Consider the following 19,759-nt stretch of genomic DNA (forward strand, 5'->3'; position numbering starts at 1 on the left):
ACCTGGAGTACAAACATGTCCTGAATTTGTGCTGGTCACGGACTCCACTTGCCAGCAAACAGGCTCTGGTGATGGTGCAACAGTAGCCATTTTCATCTGCTGACAAAGCCGTGACTCCTGCTGCTGAAATCCAAGCCCCTCCAAAGGCACTTCAAGCTCTTCTTCCTCTTTAGTAATGAAACATAATTCACAGATTAAGAGACATCCTGATCTCTCTCCTAAGCCTCAATCCTTTTGCTGTCTAACCAACTGGTAGAAAAAAATTTTTTAACCCTTGCTCTATTCTTCATTACATGACTGGGTGAAATTAAATACTGTGAAGCTGAGAAGACAATAGCAACTTCTTCATACCTGGTACCATCAATTCAAACTCTTGGAAAAACATAAATGTCATTTAAAAAGAAAAAAACTTTGTGTATAACATTTTGTTATCTTTGCACATCTGCAAAAACATGTGCAACTGAGCATTTCCTTTGGAGATGGGAGGGTTGGAACACCTGCCACATGTGCAGAGCAAAATCCATCACCCTTAACGATGAGCCAGCTGTGATCAATGGGTCTCCCTCTGATCTAAAATCACAGGTACATCCTACACTGACTTAGCTCACTGCTAAGTAAGATTAATTACTGTGAACATGGAATAACAGGGCCAAAGCCATTTTTCATGAAACCAATATCAAGTTCTACTGAATGCCCACATTTCACTGACATGTCCACTGTACCTCCACAAATACATTATCCTAAAATTCCCACCTTCTGTATTCTAGAACTTGGATGTTTGTGACTCTGAACCCATGTATGTGTGTGTACAATCTCATTATTATGTACCAGCTGTGTTAAACCACCTTTCTTACACACTGAGCTGCATATTGTACATAACAGGAGTAATTTTCACTGAGCTACCAAGAGCTACTGGTGCCCTTTCTGGAAAGGGCAGACAAACAGCAGCAAGCCTTTCAAGGCTATGGTCATACAAACAAGCTTTTATTCTCTCCTAATAATGAAGACATCCTTCAAAAACAACAGGCTGTCTAGTCTAATTTGAATCACCTTATTTTACAAAGGCTAAGGTGTGCACAGGCAGTTATCACAGACCAGCAGATGCAGTGGATATTCAGAGCCTCACTTGCTCTGAAATTCTTTGTGTGTCCATGCTCTAAAGTAATTTAGGATTTTGACAGTGCAATGTCTTAAAAAGGAACACATATTTTAATTTTTCCTCATTGGAAAAATGCTCCCACCCACTCAAGTGTTGAAAACACTTCTCCATCTTTACCAATATAGATAAGAACTTGGAATTTACCATGGTAATATTCTCCTGTACGAGAGTTCCCCTTGCAGAAACTGCTTGAGACAACATAACAGCTTAACATCAGATCAATGCAGTTTAAAAGATGCAACTTTTAAAAAGAATTAGACTTTCTATGGTTTTTGAATAACTTGTACGAAATAAAAGCTTACCAAAGCAGGCTGTAAGTTCTTTGATCCACTAATTTTCATTGGTAAAGAAAAGAACCCATCATCTAAACTTGTAGCTGAAAGCCCATATAAGCTTTAGGATAAATGAGATTGCTTGTAGAAAATTCTCCAATAGTTCCCGAAAAGGAAAGGTCACTCACTACAGCACAAATCACAGGCAGCTTCTGTTCTGTGATGTTCCACTCACTATCAAGCACAAAATGGAAAGGTCTAATGCAGAAGAATTCTCAGCACTCTCTTGCACATTTCTCTCTGGATACTTCAAAATACAGCATTGGAAGTAGGAAAATAATAGTTGCATCTGTACATGTATTAATAGACCAGATCAGCTTCAAAACAACACAGAAGGAAGTGCTCAGCTACAGGGATCTTGACTAGGAAAATCCTAATTCATTGTTTCCCTGCTGAAGAAGCAGAGGACAGTGAAGGATCACTCTGGGTGTTGCCTGCCATTTACACCAGACACAGAAACCATTTAACCACACTGACAAAGTACAAGAGCCTGTAGGAAGGAGGATCAGCCCTAATGTGGCCTGAAGCCAATACACACATATCCCATTACACTGCCAGAGCCTGACAACAGGCTGTACTCCAGACCCAGAAGACTCCCACACTGAAATGGCTTCAAGACACTTGATCAAAAGATAGGAAGAAACACTACACCAACATTTGAAGAAAGGTAAGATGAAAATGATGATTTCAGAAGATTACTCTACAAGACAGCTAAGAAGTCAACTGCTTTTTAACGTACTTCAAGATGCCAGAACCACAGTCTTAAGTATCTCGGGTAAGTACTAACAGAATCTTTCTTATCCACTTATTAACCAAGAATACAAACCAGCAATTAACTTAGCAGGTACAAAACTATATACAAATAAACTTCAAATCCTACAGCCTCAGCTGTACTGCTAACAGAGAGCAGTTTTGTAAGTACTATACTACATTAGGGACTTATTAGTTCACAATTCAGAATAAGAGCTGTGATTTGCATTATTGTTTAACGACAAAACTCTACCTCTTATGCTGATTACAATATTTGTTTAATTGTAAGATATATCATTGCTTAAATTGATTTGCTGTACTTTATTTTAACCAAATTATGCCCCACTGACAAAAGCTCTTAGAACAGCCTATTGCTAGGAAGATGCTACAAGACTGCTATCAGTCCATATTCTTTAATCTCCACTTTCCATATCATAATTTTGTTAAGTTTTCAAGATGCACTTTTATAGTGTAGTAAAATTAGATTTAAATTTGAATAAAACTATCTGTCAGCTATTTTTAATGTAGAAGTACATGAAAATGAAAAGGCAGGAGTCTGGCACACTAAGTGTGCATTTCTATCACTGCACTTCTGCAAACAACACTTGTTAATATTCTATTAGGCTGTGCCTTTCAGTACATGAGAAATCAAGAACCACCGCCTGTTAATCAATCCCTTGCTGTCAGAGATGTTAAATACAGTCACAGAATTCTATCCCCTGATTGGGTCATACACTTAATTCTTTCTGGACTATAATTTTAGGTTTTTTTAAAAATAAATCACTTGAGTAGCATTACTTCTAAGTTAAAAATAAAGTTAACGAACAAAATATTTTTTAGAAATCTTGAAAAAAAAAGAAAAAGTTGTTGCAGGGATATGTATCACAACTGATACTATCTATACTTTTATACTGCATAGATATTTGTTCTATTTTTTTTCATTACAGACAAAAAGGTCAAAACAGAGAAGGACAATCAAGAAGACATATACAATTGGATCTCTTTATTATTTGTCTAAAACAAATTTCTGAAGAGAATATCTTGATATTTGTCTTGAGGAAGATGCTGTTATAGCCCCGAACATAATGTCCTAGTTCTTCTAATAAAAACTTTCCCCAGGGAGGTAAAGACTCCACTAACTCATGAGCCACAATATTCTGCACAAGTACAAGAACACAAGAATACAAGTGCAGCACATTCTGAAGGTGTTCAGAAGCTCAGATTTAATATCAGTTAATAAATCTTTTGGTATTACCCAGTACTTGTACTGTCCTGGCAGGTTTTCAAACACTAGCTCTACAAACCCAGGTTAAAATAAATTCAGTTTCTGAAGACATAATATGCAACAGACACTTGTCCCTAGGCTGAGGACAGGACAGGTACTGTACTCTGGAGACCCATTTAGCACTCTCACCTTACAACACAACACACAGAAATTAAGCACACAGAGAAAAGCACAGATTTGCAATGCACATCACTACTGATATTGAAAAGTTCATCTCCAATCGAGCTGCATTACAAGGATTTTTTTTTTAGCCTTCCCTCTCCCAACAACTGCCTAAATACACATAAAATAGTACACGCAGAGAAAGAGGGACATCATACCTTTCAACATCTCCCTGCTTTAGTGAGGAAGAAACAAGCTGACAACAATTCAGTGCAACAACCTACTCCAGCTTTCCTCTCCAACCTCTTCCCACTTGTTGCCAGGGCAACCAGTGTTTGCAGATGCCTATAGCGGGCGCTGGGTTCATGACTTCATCACAGTTAATATCCTCTCCCTGTCTCTCTTTATACACAGAATATACTACATACATACATCCACGCACTATAAACACACAGGTTATACAATCCTGCAACCGTTTTTATGCTGAGACCGTTCACTTTGCTGTTCTGAGGCATCTAAAATGAGAAATAGCACTGGCAAAACTAATCACTTGGAAATTTGTAGATGTGGAGAAAGTTTAAAAGCAGTAGTGCTGTAACCAGTAAACAGATGCTCTGGTCTCTCTGCACTGAACACTTAATCATTTGATTTCATCATGCTGTCAGGTATGAGAGACGTTAACATTAGTGTTATAAAACATTTTATGTGGAATTTCAGAAAAAATCCTTTAGTCATGCACTTAAACCTCTTACATGACAACTGGAAGACAAGCCTAGAAAATGTGACTAGCACCTGGAAAAAAATGCCTTCCAGTTTCTGGCAGAAGCAGTTTGAAGTATTACAGCACGGATATGTTAAGTAACACACAGTGCATGCACAAAGCCCCATTTCATTATATATGAAAGAGGAAGGAGCTGAGCTTTGAACTCCAGGACTGAATACTAACATGGTTTCAAAAAAAAAAATACAAAGAGAAATGAACAGACAACAACCTGAAGTGCTTAAGTAAAGCACTTGCACTACTTGCCTTCACCCCTCTGCAAAACACCTTCCCCAACAGCTCTGTGTCAAGAAAAGAAGTCTGAAAATACATCAGTATGATTTAGCAGATCAGTACTACCTTGCCATCCAACCACTTCAAAAGAGAAAGGATTGAATTCTCTGTCCCTACAGACTCTAGAAAATGCTTATCTTTCTAGTCCCAGTAACAACTGGTTTACTCTGTATTCTACTTGCCACCCACAGCAATTGCTCTCAGAACTCATTTACCATACAATGTGGAGACTTTTTTTCACGGTGATGGAAACAGGTCTGATCCTTTGCTCCTTTACTTACTGGAGTAAGTATCTCAGACATTTCCAAAGAATAGTACTAATGTGAAAACAATTCATTTTCTGTATTCCATCTGCCTTGCCCTCCAGCAGGGAATTAATACAGCTTTTTTCCCCACACAGCAGTTGCAAAGGCCATGGAAAGCTTGAATTTGAAGGAGCTCAGAGTTTCCTCATAAACTGTGCTACTAAGTCCATGGAAAGACTGCACTGGAACACAGGTTGGTTCAGTAAACACAGTGAAGGATGCTGACCAAGAGAAACAATGGGAATATCAGCCATGAGGCACCACACCACAGCAAGCAGTGAGACTACCTAGCTCATGATGTGGCAGGTATATTTGATAGCCTTTCTTTACACATTTTCTTTCTCTAAATTCATTCCAAATATCCTGCCATGAAATTTATTTCTAAAAAACCACCACCGAGTTATAGCTGTAGAAATAAGTATTTGACTTGAAATGCCAAATTCAGGAAATTACATTCAAAGCCAACACAAAGTCGTATGTTAAAAATTAAGCATCAGAGTACTTCTGGCAGTGAAAAGCTGCAGAACACAAGCTCTATTGCCCTCTGAAAGGAGAGACATTCAAGCAGTCTGGTGAACAGAAGTTCTCACTGCAATAGCATGGCACACTGCTATATTTATCACTAGGGTCTTGAGCAGGGCGAGGGTACTGCACAATTATATGAGACATACCCCAAAATGCCTCCTAATACTGAGCTCAGCTGTCACAGAACAACATTAATGAGATTAAAGCAGAATGCTGCTGTGAAAGTGCTTCCTGAAAATAGTCCCTGGCCCATACTAACTCCCAAGCTACCAGGTCCCTTTAACAGTCACACTGGGGCCAGTCTAACAGCACAGACAGTGGAATTCCTGTGTCCAAAAACATTTCCTGCCACCACCAAGTGTCCTAGAGGTACAGAAAGCTGGTATGCATGCTGGTAAAGAAAGGCCCTGAAGTTCAATAATAAATTTCCCTCTCTTGTTCTTTTAAGCAAAACAAAAGTTCAATGTAAAAGAACAAACAATGGGCCTAGATCCAAAAGGCAACACTTTGATAGTCAACTACACGAACTTTCAAATGGCACCATAAAAACACAGCTAATTGATATCTGTGTTTAGTATCTGACTCAGCAAGCACACATCACTTGGAGAGCACCACAGAGCAGCACCTGTGGATAGAACAGTCACTCATTTGCAGTCTACTGCTTCTGAATTTTCTGTACTCGTTATCACGAAAGCCGTAAGACCTTTCCTTCACCATCAATATTTCACCCTCCTCTGCCCTGAGAGCCAGCTAAGCATGATGAAATTAGCAAAAGCAGCTGGTTGAAAAATCTCTTAAAATTAATATAATGGCACCCCACAATTTTCTAAGAACTTTGTAAGCAATGCAATACCTGTGCAGAAGGCTTACAACTACAGCTCTCTTCAGTCTTCCTTTGTGGAGGAACGAATGTAAATTTTATGCTGCTGACAGCAATCTGAAACTAGTGAAACTGAAACATATTGTAACCATTTTACGCTGTTCTTTCACAAAAGGTCTCCAAAAAATGTGTCTCATTAGTGCAAGGCATCCACAGGCCAGTAACTCCCCAGGATTTTCAGGGGAATCTGAGGGTGCACAGGGCTAAAAAGAAAGCCTTTCAGACCACAAACATGCTCTAACTGCACTAAACCCGTGGCTTCACAACAGAACAAGTCACATTTGGCCAGCTGCCACCCCTGTCCTATTTGCTCTTACTGACCCAACACAGGTACATAAAAATGACAATGGTTTTAACGTCAAAGGATTTTCTGCACAGCATTGGACTGAATAAATAAAACTTAAGAAATGTGAAGTGTAAAGATCAGAAACAGACATTAAGCGTACTGAAAATCTCTTCTGGAATGACTTTGTTTCAATAGAAGGCAAATCAGCACACTTACAAAGGGAAGAGAAAGACATGACTGACTGGTACTGCCTGAGCACTCAGCAAAAAGGAATTAAGAAGTCATTCACAAACAGGAAACCCCTGCTGGCATTCAGCAGGTGAAGCTGTTTTCAGAGTGCACCCATTGTGAAAAATAAAAAGCCTCAAGAAAAGCAGGGATCAGACAAGGGGAAGTGAAAATACCAACGCTGAGGAGGCCGAAGCAGCAAGAGATCAGAGAGATCAAATGCAGAGCTCGCTGGAGGCAGCCTCGGTGATTTCTGTTAATGACTCTGCAGTTGCTAACAGGTGGGCAGGTATGGTGGGATGGTACCAGTGGTGTGGGGCTACAAGTATTTAAAGAAGAGTTTTTAAAGCTTTCGAAACTGAGGAAGACAGCTATCAAAAAAACAGGACAAGTCAACACTGGAAATGAAGGAGAAAGTAATGAAAGCAACTAAGAGGGTTGAATGTTATAGTCATTTAAAAGGTACCTGAAAATTTGAATTGAAATGCACAGTCAAAATAAGGCACGGCCAACAGGGCCACATACCTTCAGGCATTTTGCGTAAGCAGGAAGTTCTCAGTACACAGAACCAGAAGCTCTTAAAATCTGTGTTTGTCTTCAGAAATTTATGACAAGTAAACTGAGGAGACACTGAGATCAGTATGCAGTTAAGCTCAACTAAAGATGGCAATCTCCACTATTTCATTCCGACAGAAACAGGAATTGTGGATGCCCACTGATGTCTGGGTATCCAGAAGCTGTGAGGAATCCAGGGGAACCCTTGTGCCATGCAGTGTTTTAATACAAAGACAGATGCTGTCAATGCAATGTTGACATTCTCTGTACTAATGCCTTATGTAAACTGCCTCAGTCTTCTGAGAACTCACCACCAAGCCTAAGGCTGTGTAGCAGTTGTTAAATAAACTAAGTCCCAGAGTTCTGGGAAAAAGACGCTCCTTACACCTGAAAGTATTCTTATGACTCCAGCACCCAGTTAGCCTGCAGGATGTCATATTCCAATATTGTTACCGAATTCTTAGGACTTCTCACTTCAAAAACCCTCTTTAATTGGAACATCTGTCTTTCAGAGAGTCTGCTGCCCACGCACACTTAATTTAATTGCATTGCCTGCCATACAATAGTCTACACACCTTTCCATACAACTGTCCTCACTTGCATTTATTTCTTGTGCTTCTGAAACTTCAAAAGTTCTACAGGTTGAACTATATTTACACCCCTACTTGCCCTGTTGTGCCTAGGTAACAAACATGTGAAATTACAGCAGGATATTCACATGGCTTATGGAGTGCCACTTCCCTGCACAACACAAAGAACTGTCTTCCCTAGCTCTGAATTTCTTAGTTTGGGCAGCTATATAATGACCATGCTTTTATATTGAAATGCTTAGACCTTAAATGGGCAAAAAATTAATAGTGGGGGAGTGTTACTCTTCTACTCTGATTTTATATTCCAACTTGCTAGATAACTGGCTTTAAACAAAACACAGAACTTTAAATAATTCCAAGTACAAAAGCCTTCTCTTGGTATCAGAAGTCAAATAGGAATGTTTCACTGTTCATTCCTTATCAGAATAAGGACAGTGAAGAGGAAGAAAATGTCAAGATTTTTCAGCAATTTAGGACAGTATAATACTGGAACACCGTGACAGGTTGGAGGGATTTTACCTTAATTGTCCTATTTTAGTTTCTCCAGAGAAAATTTTAGGCTGAGCCACAGAGGCAAATAGTCCTAAGTACATTTATGCCTAAATGTAGGAAACTACCACTATCATCACTCTGCTGCTGGACTCCATCATGCTGTATTTGTAGTCATGTTAGTCATGTACTAGATAAAATCTCAGTAAAATATTTACATAAGAAATGAGTGGCATAGCATCAACATTGCTTGGAAAACCATTCCTTCTTCTGGGTGAAATCACAGAAAATGAGAGCAGCTAATACTCTCTGATGTGGAATACTTTCACATGAACCAATAGATACAGGAGGAGGTGATGAGACAAAAAAGATGAAAACAGTTTGCTCCAAAAATGGGAGGAGTTTTTACACAAACAGAACTAACGGGAGGCAGATGAAAAAAGGGTTGTAACAGAATTATAAATAATTCTTTTTAGAGGAGGAACATGTAAAGGTAGGAGAACTAAAAAGACATAAGGACACAGCAGTAATTGGTGTCTCTCTCAGCTAGAGAAAAGACCTGTCAGGTAGGTCTGAGAGCCAGAAAGCCAGATATAACACAGGCATTCAGCTTTGCAGAGAGACCCTCTTGATCTTCAGACAGTTTCAGGAGTGTAATTCTGGCAGCTAACCCTTCCATCTCCCTCAACCAAGATGATGTATAGAAAGCACGAAAGAAGAAAGAACTCTACAACCCTAACAAAGCTTAGGAAGTCAAAAGATTCAAATAAATGTTCTAATCACTGTGATGTGGCCTGGGGAACTGCACGTCAGAAATGCTCGGGAGTTTTGTTTGAAAGCCAAAAGAATGCCTGAGTTCCTATCTGCATTGTCATTCCTACACCACTCTCCTTACTAAGTGTATAACAAACAACTTCACAGAGGATTAATTTTTTTCTCCCCTTTTGTCTAGGCACAAATCCGAATTAGTCCCTGTTGAACAAGCTTGTCAGGATATCTAATGGCACCATGAAACTCCATTCTTTAGCTTCACAAGGACAATAACAAATGTGGTTTACACATTGACTAAGCCATTCCTTCCTTATCACTCCCCCTTCCTTTCTTCACCTCCCAAGACAATCTCTCCTAGGAATTGTGAAAAAGGAAAATTAGACTTTTATAATACAACTGCTAATACTAGATGTTAAATTTCAATTTTGTCCTGTACTCAGAGATTAGCAAATTGGGAAAACCTATTTCTCCCTAATTTTCTCTTCACTGCTGATGAATTCAGACTATGTGCATTCAGATGCCAAGGCTGATTACATATAGAAAGAAATGAAATACCAGAAGTATAGAGACAGTATAGAGACTTCAGAAAGTCACAATTCCAGACTAACGAAACATCCCATCTCACATATGTGGACACCATTTCCACTGTATCTTCATCCATCACTTTCCACAATACCTGTTCTGTACATGGTTCATTCATAACTTTTATCTGGGCTCCTATGACTCTGTCTATGGCATTTTGTGAGTAGTGCTAGAGCCCAGGCTTGTGAACAGATGGAGAGAGCACAGGCAGCAGCAGATGCTTTTTCAGACAGTGTTTCTGCAAAGGTTGCAAGAAGTACAGGCTATGGCAGGTGCTCTGCCACCTCAGTGTGCACCACGTCCCACAAATGTGCACAACCACCTCTTCTGGGCACCCAAGGCAAGTCTGAAATTGGGTCTAATCTTATTTCGTTCCCTAAAGTGGATCAGTACTGCCCTGCACAGAGACTTTTTGGCTGCTAAAAAGCCAGCCTGCCATGACAGCAGTAAAGCAAACCACAGCATTCTAATTTGATTCTTTCCTCATCTAGAGAACTGCATAGGACTAATTACATAACACAGCCATAAACAAATCACACAATCCTGCTATGGAATAAATAACATTTGTTGGGTTTCTTCAATCCTTTCCTGTGCTCTAACCTGGCACATAACCACACCAGGGCTATAAATAATATATTCCCAACATTCTGCTCCTGTCAGATGCTTCTTTTCTCAAATGTGAAAACTAATAGTGATGATAAACTAGCTTTATGAACCACATAGAATCTTGTTCATCAGTGTTATACATCTCCACACATATATGCAGGGCAGTGAGAACTGTGCAGCTAATTATGTTAATCAGGCACTTCTAAGACAGATGTAGGCTGCCCAGCAATTTATTTCAATGGTAATCACTTTAAAATACCTTAAATCTTTTAAGAAGTTAAAAGGCCTAGATCCTCAACTCTTTGAAGAAAGCAAAACAATTTCAATTTTAATGCTGCTAGAGACTTAAATTCTCTAAAACAGATGAATATTTTTAGGCTGCTATTCCATGATTCCACATACAAATTACACCGAGAGTGATAACTCTTCTAATCTATCCTACAAATTAACGTATGTATTAATTATGTAGGTGTACCCATTTCAGGACCAAGGCAAAAATCTGTGTAGCCTTTTGAATGTGGTCTAGGGATCAGAAAATGGGCCAGAATCAGAACTGGAGCACTAACTCACCATGTGGCCGTGGGAAACTGAGTAGAGGGGGCCAAAACGTTGTGTCTCCCTGAGACTTACCACGGGCAATGTCACTCATGCTGGGGGCAGCCTCTGCAGTTTGACTTCGGAGGTGCTCAGTGTCCCTGTGTGACTCCTGGGATGCAGGTACTGAAGATGCTGAGGAGGAAGAGGATGAAGAAGAGGAGGCTGGTTTGGATTTGGAATGCAGGTCGTTCAGTCTCAGGAGGTTTTCAGGAGTCACAGTGTCTGGATTCACTGGGGCAGGATGCAGTGTGGCTGGTGCTACTGGGAAGAAACTCTCTCTGTTGTCCTTCGTATGCTTTGGGGTTGTGGGGGCTTCTCCTGTGGACTACATTAAAAAAAAAAGAGCAGGCAGAGATAGTGAGGAAACATCAGTAATTCTGCATGTTCTATCTGCTTCAGTGACTGCTGCAAGCAGCACAACATTTTACAGACAGAAAATACTCTCTCTAAAGTGGAAATAACATAACAGTGACTCAATCACTATTATAAAGAAATCTTTTCTCCCTTATGGATTATTTTTCTGTTCTTTATGGTCTGTTTATCAAACTAGCACCTTAACACTTATCCACACTCACATTTACAAAGTTTTATTTAACACATCCCTCGCAACAAAACACACTTTTCTGAACTCTGTAATTAAGCATGAGTTACAATCTCCTATAAACAGAAACACATTTATTTAATTTAAAAATATGTTGACAAATGCTTGACCAGAACAAACAGATCTGCAGTGCTTTAGGAGACTATGCAAATTATTACAAGAAATAATTCTTAGGGAATGATGGGAGAAGAAATGGAGAAAGCAGAAGAACGTATTTGCTTGTAAAATAAGCAATCAGCCTAACCTCAAATCATAAATTCCTGGTAACTGCAGAACTGAATAACACTGGTGTCCAATTGGAACAGGCTCAGTGAGAGCTGCTGCCTGTGCAGACATAGGAGTGGCACCAAGAGCAACGCTATTCTCCAAAGCCAGTGCTAAAAATTTAATACAGTGTCATTTATTATATAGACAGAAGGTAGAAGGAGGACATAAATTCACCAAAGAAGGGAACAAAAGTATCTATAAAATGAGTATCTTCTCTATAATTGTTATCAGTAATCAAATAAAGTATTCTTGCCTGTGAGGCCACAGAAAGCATTTATTTCACACTCTTTGCAGTCTTCATTTAATGGAAACTTATTGGACCGTAAAGGATACGGTTGAATGGAATTCTCAGATGTTTAATTGTCTGTCTCATACCTCTCTACTGTAAAAAAACCCCCTCATTTTAACCATGGTGATAGAGTATGAATGTTTGAAATAGAAACAGAGTTCTGCTGGCAAATGTAAAATCAAATTGGGCCCTAATATCCTAGATGACCAAAGATTTATTACAATGCCAGAAGAGTCAGTAGAATTTCACTGACAGAACAGAGCAACTTCCAGCTCGAGAAAATGCATATTTAAAATTCAAAGGTGGGAAGAACACGAGTACTTTTTTTTTTTAATAATTGGTGGAATGTATTTTTGAAGTTCCTGAACTTGATTAATCAATCTCTAAAAAGCATACAATTAAAACCTGCCAGATTCCATGTGTACACAAAAAAATAAAATACAGCAGTTATATTCACAGCAATTACCATACTAGATCAGAAAAAGGTCTGCTCTGCCTCTGAAAGCTGCAAGTTTCTGAAGCTTAAAGCATCAGTCCCAAAATTAAAGGTCTCCACATACAAATGGGATCACACAAACCTGATATAAATTAAACTGCAGAAGAAAGCCTCAAGCCAGAAGTGAGATCACTAGAGGAAATGTTTTCAGCTGTGATTTAAAGGGAAAACCCTTCACACCCATGTGCTTCATTAACTTGCCTGATCCATGATGTAGAACCTGACATATCTGTGCTTGTATTGTATCCAAAGTTTCTTCATGAGAAACACGTGAAGGTACTACTATTTAGGTACACAGATGTTAAAAATATATCTGCATCTCAAACTGCACTTCTATAAAAATGCACAGCTATTTCCAGACAGAAAGAGGACACTCGGAAAGTAAGTCAGCAGTACTTGGCTGGTACTCAGAAGAAAAATGATTAGGGAGAGAAAGGGTGCAAGACCATGGAGTAACTCCTGCTGGAGGGGACCTCTGGAGGTCTCCAGTCCAACCTCCTGCTCAAAGCTGAGCTGACTCTGCAGTTGGATCAGCCCAATTCCAGACTCTGCCAAGGATGGACATTTGAAAGCCTCCCCAGGCCCCCGTTCCAGTGTTTTACCACCTTCACAGTGAACACTTCTTTCCAATTACTTCATCCAAATTTCTCTTGCTGCAACTTTAAATGGTGCCTCTTGTCTGGTTCCTTCCTTTCTTCTGCAGACCACAGTTCCATAACCCCACCCTCCATTACTCTTCTCCTCACCAGGATGAAGCACCTCAGCTCTCTCTGACCTCACAGCTGTAAGGACACATGGTTGACCTGCATCCAGCCTCTTGCCCAGGGCTCCAAATCTTTTCTGGCAGAGCTGTTCCCCTGTCAGGCTGCACAGGGATCATTCTGCTCCAGGTGCAGGACTCTGAATTTCTCTTTGAACTTTCAGGTAGTTCCTGTCAATGCAATCCTCATCGACTGGATTCCCTGGAATGGCAGGTAGCCTGGCTTTCTGGCACACTGACCACGCCCTCCAGGTTGGTGTCACTCAATACATCCCATCATTTAAGGCATCAGTGAGGCCAACTAACCAACACACATTAAACTAGGCAGTGGAGGCAGGGACAAACACAGAAAGGCCATCTTGTAAGTTGTAGATGATCAAGCACAGAGGGAGAAAAGGTTGAGAATGAAACAACCCCTACTGTTATACAAAGATGGAACCAAACTCATATTTAATTTCTCTCAAAATGAAGATGCTGTATTGGGGGCAAGAAAAATAAACCAGTTTTTACTTTGGATCAGTTCCCCCAGGTGAAGTTGTGGCTTGGGCAGGATTTTTTTTTTTTCCAGAAAATCAGCCTCCCTCATAATAAGAAAAACATTTTATTTGCACAAAACAATAAAGCTGAAAATAACATGATGTTTTTGTCTCAGTAAAACCATGACCAAAAATTCTAATGTGTAGTCAAGAAGTGCAGCCTTATGCAAAAGAAAGACAACAAAGACTGTTGTGTTTATGGGTTTAAAAGGAACCTTCCAGATGCGACCTGGCGAAGAGCTGTGTAAGGCTGCTGCAAACAGACAGGTTCTTTTCAACCCAATAAAAACAGAGACCTTGGGAAGAGAAAACAAAAATCCTCTCAATGACTTTCTTTTCTCAAAAGATGGGGTGAAATAAAAAAGGAAGAGAAAGCTTCCTTTAAATTGAGAGCCAAGTATCAAAAAACCCACTGTTGGCTACTGTGCATTCTGCAACTCACAGAGCCCTAAGAAAAGGGATTTAAACCTGTTTCCTATGTTTTACTGGACTCAGAAACTGAAGACCACCCAAAAGTTGTAAGCACAAAGCTCAGATGAGCATCACAGTGAGGCACACATTCTTTAAAAGATTTTGGTTTTAGTGAAGGGGCAAGAATTCCAGTACCCCTGAGCAGTAAGTGATGCTACTCACAAAGCCCAGGTCAGGACAATGTCACTAACTATACTGCTCAAGATTTACGGGGCCACATTTCATCATCCTGCAGGAAAACACAGGACCTTGTAACACCACAGCTGAGAAATAAACCCAGAAAAACTCATTACAGGAAGTCTTGGATTTATCAGTAGCCCTTTATGTTCATCTATTTCTACTGCTAAACCAGCAGCAAAGCATATTTTTTCCACAGATATACTGTAGGAAACTGAGAGGCAGTGACAATCCTTTACCAGTGTTTTACGTGGTTTCTCATTAGGAGATTATTTTTTAATTTTTACTTTGCTGTGGCACTAAGTCATAACCTAAGTCAGAACTTTTCCTTTCCCCCCTCCAATCCACCTCACCATGCTCAGTGTCTTTGTTACTACCACTGTTATGAAGTGGATTTAGTCATCAAGAGGAAACAAATCTTTTCTTACATTGATGAGGATGCTACTTACAGAACAAGTGCATATAACTGACCTAAAATGAAAACTCTTATCTGCCTTCTTTCTGTCTTTCATTGTAATTACAGGTTCATCTAGTCAAGACTGAACTTCCTTCTAGATTTAAAAAAAACAATAGATGAGGTACTGAAGGGTATGCAGTACTACTTTTCCACTGACTGCTATACTACCAAAGTGGATGGAGGAAACATTTAAGGCTTATTAATATCCAAATGATGTGTCATAGATGGTCCATTGCTTCCATAAAGACCCATTATCTTATTTGCTCTTCTTCAAAAAAATTAGCAAAAATGTTCCTTATTTTGAAGAATGTATAAAGGTGAAATTTAAATGAACAATTAGATGCACGTCTGTGTAAACTGTGACTATTTCTGACCTATACAGGTTACAAAATCAGGCTCCTCATTTGTTAGAACTTTGACTATTTTAGAAGACTCCTCAAAGAGTTCATTCAGCTTCAGGGAAGCTATGGACAAAGTCTTCCCATGTTGAAAGCTGAGACAAAAAGAAGTGAGGGAAATGCTGGAAAGCCAGCACTGGGACACACTTCCACAATAAAAGTATCAGCAAAAGTGCAGAATTTTTTCACAGAAGTTAGTTTACTATAGTTTCCCAGTGAGGCATTTCAGTAGTGAGACAACAGCAGCAACAAAGAGAAATTGTGCCTTAAGATAAAGCATAGGAAAAATTTTACTTTGTAGCCTATCTGTGAAGTCATAAACTAGATAACCTGACCAAGGGTTTCTTTTTTACCATACTTACTGTTTTCTCAAAACACATTTTGAAAAACCAAGAAATCCTCCAGCAACCTTGCTGCTCCTGCTCCTGGAAGGGCTCACTGCCCTGAGGCTGTGGGAAAAAGTAACAACCAAATGTTCCAAAGAAAGGGAAAGTGACGGTTTTCCCAACAGAAGTTTCCTAACGAAAGATGCTGGCACTGCAACTGTTACATAACATTTTATTGCCTTTTTTTTTTTTTTTAAATTATTCCCATGCCTGAGTTTAGCACAGTAGTAGGACTGAAGTCAGAATCCACCTCACAGAAAGGTGTGCCTTTGTAGAAGGATTACCAGCACATTCCCACAAAACCTGGGAGCTGTCACACAAACGGGGTGAACAATATGCTGGCCACATTCCACAGTATTACCACTCCAACTGCTGCTCAGTATTGTGCTTTAATTAAACTATGCCTATTCATTCTTTTTTTCCCCTCTCAATCTCTCTACAGCAGTATTTGAAAGAAATCTTATTTGGAAGTTTTCTTCCAGGTACATTAGAAATAGTAGCAGTATCCATGATCCAGATTCTGGAGAACCTCGTATTTCCTAAGACTAGAGTTTTATATACAGAGAATAACAAAGGCTTAAATACATATGACTGACCTGCACTCCAGCCTAAGTAAATATCCCATTTACACAAATACATGCAGGGGCTCAAAGTCCTGCTCTGCACAGGCAGCCATACTCCAGCAACGCTTCCATACACAAAAACCTCATTATTGGGCCAAGAGAGATCAGGTAGCAGGATGAAAAATATTAATATACAAAGTAAAAGATAAAAAGTGTCTCTTCTTTCCTTCATGTTCACTTAATGATTGCTTTCTGCAGGAGACAGAAGGAGGAGAGCTGTTAATTATATCAAGAATACACCTCCAGGATAGAGTGAGAGGGGGATGCCATGGCAACTGGCAAATGCAACAGTGAACAAAATGGTCACCCTTTGGTAGGAGACCATGAAAGAGCTCGTCCTTTTGTCCCCCCCATCCCCACCTCCTCCTTCCCCCTCCTTTCTTGTCATCTTTGCTGCATTAATAAAGCACACAGACAACTCAGGAAAAACAACTTTTTCTGTAAGCAGTCTCTGACGTCTTGATGTGCAGGAAGAAAAGATGAAAATTAGCAGCATGTGGGTGGAACAAAAAGGGGGAGAAAACACATGAGGTAGAACTAGAGATGATTATTTTCTAATTATTTAATATTTTCCTGATCTCCTCCCATCCCCAGCAAAGTGCCTTTACAGAAGGCTTTTAGCTGCTTCCTGAAGAGAACAGCTTGGTGGTTTGTTGCTTTGTGGGGGTTTCTTCTAATGTGAGAATTCGAGAAGAAAACGCTCTAGACACCCAAGGTAGTTCAAACAAGTCACTCTCAAGTTTCCTCCTTGAAGAAAAAAGCCTTAAAGCCCGTGTCACTGCAGTGCTGATTGCATTCCACAGCAGAAGGGGAAAAAATCCATGGGAGTGCCCTCTAGCTTCACTCACAGAAGACAATTTTTTCCTCTTCCAAATAAAATGTCACAAGTAAGGTCCAACTTAGGGACTGTACTATCACTAGACTGATGCTCCAGAGTCAATCTGAGTGCTTCTGACGTTGTGTGTGGTTTCAGATGTAGTCCCTGTACAGCAAACCCATCACTCACGATCCCCTAAAATTCTCCAGTACGAGGCTGTGGATTCAGACAACTCATCACCAGCACTGGGAAGAGGCAAACACTGGTGCAAGGAGAATATAAGACCCCAGTTACCTGTTTTGGAACTAGAGAAGGGCAGTGAGAGCAGCACTAAACCAGCACCTTCCCTTAGGAAATACTGCTTTTATATTACAGAAGCAGCAGAACTTTATAAAACCAGGGATCATGCTGGCAGTCCACGAGGAGCCTGAAAGGCACGACTCCTTTGCATAACCTGATTGTGCCTCTGTGTTTATAATAAAATTTACTTGTTTTGATTCTGGTGGCAGCTTCTTCATGAAGCATCATGTTTAATTAGACCTGACATTGAAATCTGCTGATGAGTTCTCACTGTAGGTTTAGAGAAAGAAATGGGGAAAGCACTTGGAGTTTGGCACCAGCCAGTGGGAGGAGGTGGTCATGGATGTGTTACTTTGGAAGAGGTGAGTGAAGCAAAAGGTGAAAGGGAGGATTTGATCAGTCAGAATGGAGCAGGGAGAGCTCAAGGTTTGGCAGCTGGAGCAGGAAAGGGCAGCTGAAAATTTCTTTTCTCTCCCTCACACTTCAGGGATGGAGTTGGTCCCAGAACAAGGATTTTTTGGCTAAGGCAGCAGTGAGTCTGAAATAACTCAGCAATGTTGAAATAGCCCCTTCTCATGACATTTAGATGATATACTATACCATGAGGAGCCAATAGAAGTTTCAGCTCCTACAATGCTACCCATTACTAAGGCTTTCTACACACAGTCCCGTATTCTCAAGGGTCACAACACAGGACCAGAGACTTAATGGCATTTTGGAACTTTGCCTTTGAATGCTCTTGTATTTTTAGAGATGTTAAATCCAGCCCTGTGTGCAACATTGATGTCTGCAATGTTTTAAGCTATTTGTTTTATATAAATTCAGTTCCCAGGATTAGAGATACCCTAACACAAAACCACAGTTTTATCTGTCGTGACTTTCAACATGGGGGAAAGCTTTAATTTTAGTAATAAGGCATTCAATATTAAGTCCACAGTAACAAAAATACCTTTTCAAATTGCAAGTCCAGGAAAAAAAGAAGACAGATGGGTTCTTTGACTGAAGTATCTCCACATGATGAATATTCTGTGCACTACAAGGCTTCATTGTAGCTTGTGCTGCAATAACTTTACCATGTCAATATGTCCTAACAGCATAACATGAAGAATTTAATAGGACCAATTTTAGGCAGCCAGCGGAAAGTCTTATTAGAAAATCTCTAATTATCTAGAAGCCTTACAACTGCTTTCTGCCAGTGTGTCCCCTCCTTGGTCCCCAGCACCACATATTTAAGTACAATGCTACTTCAAAGTCAAACTAGTCTGCCTCGATCTTTCATTCTCCCTCAACAAGGCCTCCTTGGGATTCCATTTCCAGGGACCATTAATTTCATATGAAAATCATAGATGGCAAGACTAAAAATATATCTTATAACTCACAGCAATAGCTGACTGCTTTCAGGATCTCTGTAAATCTTTTAGATAACATTCTCAGACAGAAAACCAAAGAAAAGAACAAGAATCCTTCAAAATGCTGCTTGACCACGAAGTGAATTAATCTCTAGGGTAACTTTAGTTACTTAACTAGTAATGACACAGTGACCACCACTGGACAGCAATTTCAGCCCATTTGATATGTGTCTATCAAAAGTCTAGCTCACACTTAAGAACTTAAAGGCAAAAGGGCAAAAAAGGAGGAATTACTTCTGGCTACACCCATTCTCCACAACAGTATTAATATCAGCATTTAAGAATGTTGCATCACCACTCTTTAGATTTTGAACCAAGATGTTCCAAAGTTGATGAATACATCACTTAAAAATAATTATTGTTATTATTATCATGTACTGAAAGAAATGTCCCGGAAACTAACTGAACACATTTTTGTATCAATTACTGGGATCCTGTCTATTTATGCTGCTCTGTTTCCATACTCCATAAAAGATTTACCTTTTTATTAAAAAAAAAAAAACAAACCTGCACACATTTGAGTCTTCCCCCCATTTCACTTTTACATAAGCGTTACAAGTTCAGATTTTACTTCACCATTATGGTTTGGCAGTAAATATGTATTACATAACACTGAACCCAGCCAGATACAACCACAGCCCAAATTATTCATAAAGTTAAAACCTCTGTCCCCCCT

At 39.7% G+C, this 19,759-nt stretch overlaps 1 protein-coding gene across 6 annotated transcripts in view; it reads right to left on the minus strand.

Moving 5' to 3' along the window:
* The window catches only part of CABIN1 (calcineurin binding protein 1), a 110,303-nt gene that overhangs the window by 3,891 nt on the left and 86,653 nt on the right, over positions 1-19,759 (minus strand). For 5 of the 6 annotated variants that reach the window (XM_051805413.1, XM_051805412.1, XM_051805418.1 and 2 more), the window contains 2 exons: positions 11,130-11,421; positions 3-167 (listed from right to left, as the gene is read on the minus strand). In XM_051805413.1, the coding sequence (XP_051661373.1) occupies positions 3-167; positions 11,130-11,421 (457 nt within the window). The remainder of the gene's footprint in view (positions 1-2; positions 168-11,129; positions 11,422-19,759) is intronic. The other variant, XM_051805419.1, reaches the window with a different exon arrangement.

Source organism: Manacus candei, unplaced genomic scaffold (assembly GCF_025592945.1).
Source record: "Manacus candei isolate 608988 ecotype Guabito, Panama unplaced genomic scaffold, ASM2559294v1 h1tg000064l, whole genome shotgun sequence".
In the NCBI taxonomy this organism is placed as follows: Eukaryota; Metazoa; Chordata; class Aves; order Passeriformes; family Pipridae; genus Manacus; species Manacus candei.